Here is a 3,434-nt window from a genome sequence, read left to right as displayed (position 1 = left end):
TTTTCTGCTATCTAGCGCTGTATGAAATATAAATATATATATATATGTGTCTCAGTGTTATATATATATATATATATATATATATATATATATATATATATATATAGACTGTATATATGTTTTCACGAATATTTGAGCCCATGGATCCATTATATGTCCATTTTGCATGGCTGCGAGAAAAAAACGCCATACGGATGCCATACGGATTACATATGGAGGATGACATGCGTAAAATACGCAGCCACACCCTGCCTACGGATGACATATGGATTACTGTTTATGGAACATTTCTGCGTATTACGCCTCTAAAAAACGGACCGTATTTCCCTACGCTAAGTGTGACCTCGGCCTAATGCTGTGAGTTGAACATTAAAGAGACTTTTGCTTTGAACTTTGCTGGGTCACTGCCTCATCACTGGCTAGGGCTAGATATTGAGAGTTTCAATGAGGGAGACCACCAGTCAGTAATAAACATTTGCCTACTGAACAGTAACATGGTGTGAATTATGTACAATAGGTAGCAAGTGCAAAACCTCACAACATGAAGCATCTCCAAATGCAGTCTCTATACCTTTTCCAAGCTTGATTGTTTCTGTCCCCAAGTTTCTCTGCCTTCACCACAACCCAACACGGTACTACAGTTCAGTAACTGAGAGTACTGTCCTCAACAGTCATACTTTTTCCCCCTAGGGGAGCTAGTTTACCACTATGGTCGTTACATAGCTTAACTGCTTGCTGACACTTTAGAACTCCCAAATGGGGCACTCTCTTTGTCTCACGTTACCTGCTCCATCTTCATACACAGTGCCGTACTGTTAGGCTAAGCATCCTGTCTCAGAACCTGTATCCAGTGCTTCACTCTGTCTTTCTGTCGCTTTTCCTCCTCTCTTTTCTGGATCTTGCTATCCTCTGCTTTGGTCTTCACTCACGTCATGTCATGCGGCTCTGCTGTCTAGTCAGACCATATTTATGCTTCTGTTGAATGCTGAACCCTATCTGAAATTCTGACAGGAAATATTCTCTTCACCTCATTCTCTCCAAAGCCGAACTTCTTGTGTGTCTTCCCTTTACTAACCTGCCTATACCCGATATTTTAATTTCCTTGGGTGGTTCAACAATAACTTTCAAGCAACACTTTTTCCATGAACTGTATGAGTTATTATGTTTTCTCTCTATCTAGAATACATGGCATATCAATCGTCTAAACATAACATTGTAATGAACCAAACAAAAGTTACAGAATTTATTCTTTTGGGTTTCGTAAACATTCAAGGTTTCAATATTTTATTCTTCATTCTTTTCTTGATCATCTTTGTTTTCACAGTAATGGGAAACCTTATGATCATTGTCCTTGTTTTAGTCAACAGTAAGCTCCAATTTCCCATGTATTACTTTCTGTGTCATCTTTCCTTTACTGACATTGTGATTAGCACGAACATTGCCCCCAACATGCTTGGTGCCATTCTGTATGGAAGTAAAACAATGACTTACATCGCTTGCATCATCCAATTTTACTTCTTCAGTGGTACAATTATCACAGAGTGTTTTCTTCTTTCAGTGATGTCCTATGATCGCTACCTGGCTATCTGTAACCCCTTAAGATACTCTAGTATCATGGATCTTAAATTTCAAAACTGTCTTTCACTATGGCCATGGTTGTTTGGTTTTACGCTTAATCTTACGGGAATCATACCCGTTTCAAAGTTTAATTTTTGCCATGACAATATCATTGACCATGTCTACTGTGACCTATTCCCTCTTCAGAGGCTCTCTTGCTCGGACACTTCTTTTGTAGAACTGGAAGTCTTTTTATTTTCTATGCCAATATTTATCCTTCCTTGTGGTTTTATAATTGGAACCTATGTGTATATCTTCCTCACTATAGCTAAAATCCCATCCACAACTGGCAAACAAAAAACCTTTTCTACCTGCAGTCCTCATCTTATTGTTGTGGGGGCATTTTATGGAACGTTAATAGCTAAATATATGATTCCATCTGTCGGACATTCCTTGATTATTAACAAGGTTGTTTCCCTATTACATACTTTAATCACCCCCTTATTTAACCCTATAATATACAGCTTCAGAAACCAGGGAATAAAGATAGCATTTAGAAAATGTTTTTCTCTATAACAAAATTGTATCCACTCTTAACTGTCAATCTTCTACAATTGTTCTGTCATTGACCTAGATATGGAAAGGGATTTACTGCTGTGTACAAGGTTTTCTTGCTGTTAGAAACATCCTCGAAAAATATTCTGATTACCGATAATCTGTTGGGGAATCTAGTAGTGGAAGTGTTCAATATCCTGCAGTACCACCACAGGAAATGTGAAGTATTCCACAATGCCTCGAAAAAATATTGGGCTGTCTGTATAAAGCATCCTCTAGAGCAGTGTTCCCCAACTCCAGTCCTCAAGAGCCATCAAGAGGTCATGTTTTCATGTTTTCAGCATTTCCTTAGTATTGCACAGGTGATAATTGCATCACGTGCACAGGCAATAATTCCATCACCTGTGCAATACTAAGGAAATCCTGAAAACATGACCTGTTGGTGGCTTTTGAGGACCGGAGGTGGGGAACACTGCTCTAGAGTAAGAGGCAATGTTTGTAGCCATTTTTCTCTAATAGATGAGATGCTGGATCTCCTTCTATTTACTGTGGGATTCAATTTGTCCTATGTATGTTCATTCTGTATTGACTGAATTTTCAATATAAAGCATGATGTACAAAAAAAAATTAAAAAAGTATTTGGCAACTAAAATATTTATGATTAGTGTTTGAAAAATGAGAATTATACATAATCACTCACATGAATCATAAGAAAAAGTCACAAATAATTACTAAGGAGAAAGTAACACATGCTGTGAAGTTCTGAATATGAATGTCTTCAACCAAAAAAGGAGATAAAGTAGAGAATTATTTGTAGACAGTGGAAAGAAAGAAAATAGCAATAAAAATAGTAGAGGTTGGAAAAGAGGGTAGTGGAAGTTATCTCCCAACATCTGTGACTACTGTAGATATTTTTAAGTTTTATGAATAAAAGCCAGAAAATTAAGGATAGCATGGTACTGTTCATTCTTTTGACTCCGTGATAAATTCTTCTATAGATGTATAAAAACTGCTTATCCATCTACTTGCCCTATGTACTCCTAATGACAGGAATCTACTTCTTTGCCATTCATGACTATCTTTGGAAAGGTTATCAATTTCAGATCAGTGGGTGTCCAAATCCGGGCATGTAAACGGTGTACAGAGCCAGAACTGCATAGCTCTGAACACTTCTTACTGCCTCTTCCTCAGTTCTTCAGCTCAATCCTGTTCACTTGAATATTTAGCTTGAATTCACTTGAAAAGAGTTGAGCTGCAATACACAACCGCTGCCAAGCAGTGTTGTCACGATAATATAAATATGCCATATTCTGAGTATACTT

At 37.5% G+C, this 3,434-nt stretch overlaps 1 protein-coding gene across 1 annotated transcript; it reads left to right on the top strand.

Annotated features, from left to right (window-relative positions):
- Positions 1 to 1,185: 1,185 nt before the first annotated feature.
- Positions 1,186 to 2,133, top strand: LOC143768101 (olfactory receptor 6C3-like). Its single transcript, XM_077256788.1, has one exon. The coding sequence runs from the start codon at positions 1,186 to 1,188 to the stop codon at positions 2,131 to 2,133; it is 948 nt and encodes a 315-aa protein (XP_077112903.1).
- Positions 2,134 to 3,434: the final 1,301 nt, after the last annotated feature.

The sequence above is a fragment of the Ranitomeya variabilis genome, chromosome 4, assembly GCF_051348905.1.
Source record: "Ranitomeya variabilis isolate aRanVar5 chromosome 4, aRanVar5.hap1, whole genome shotgun sequence".
Classification (NCBI taxonomy): domain Eukaryota; kingdom Metazoa; phylum Chordata; class Amphibia; order Anura; family Dendrobatidae; genus Ranitomeya; species Ranitomeya variabilis.
The sequence above is the reverse complement of the archived record's forward strand: the minus strand, read 5'-3'. Positions and strand labels throughout refer to the sequence as shown.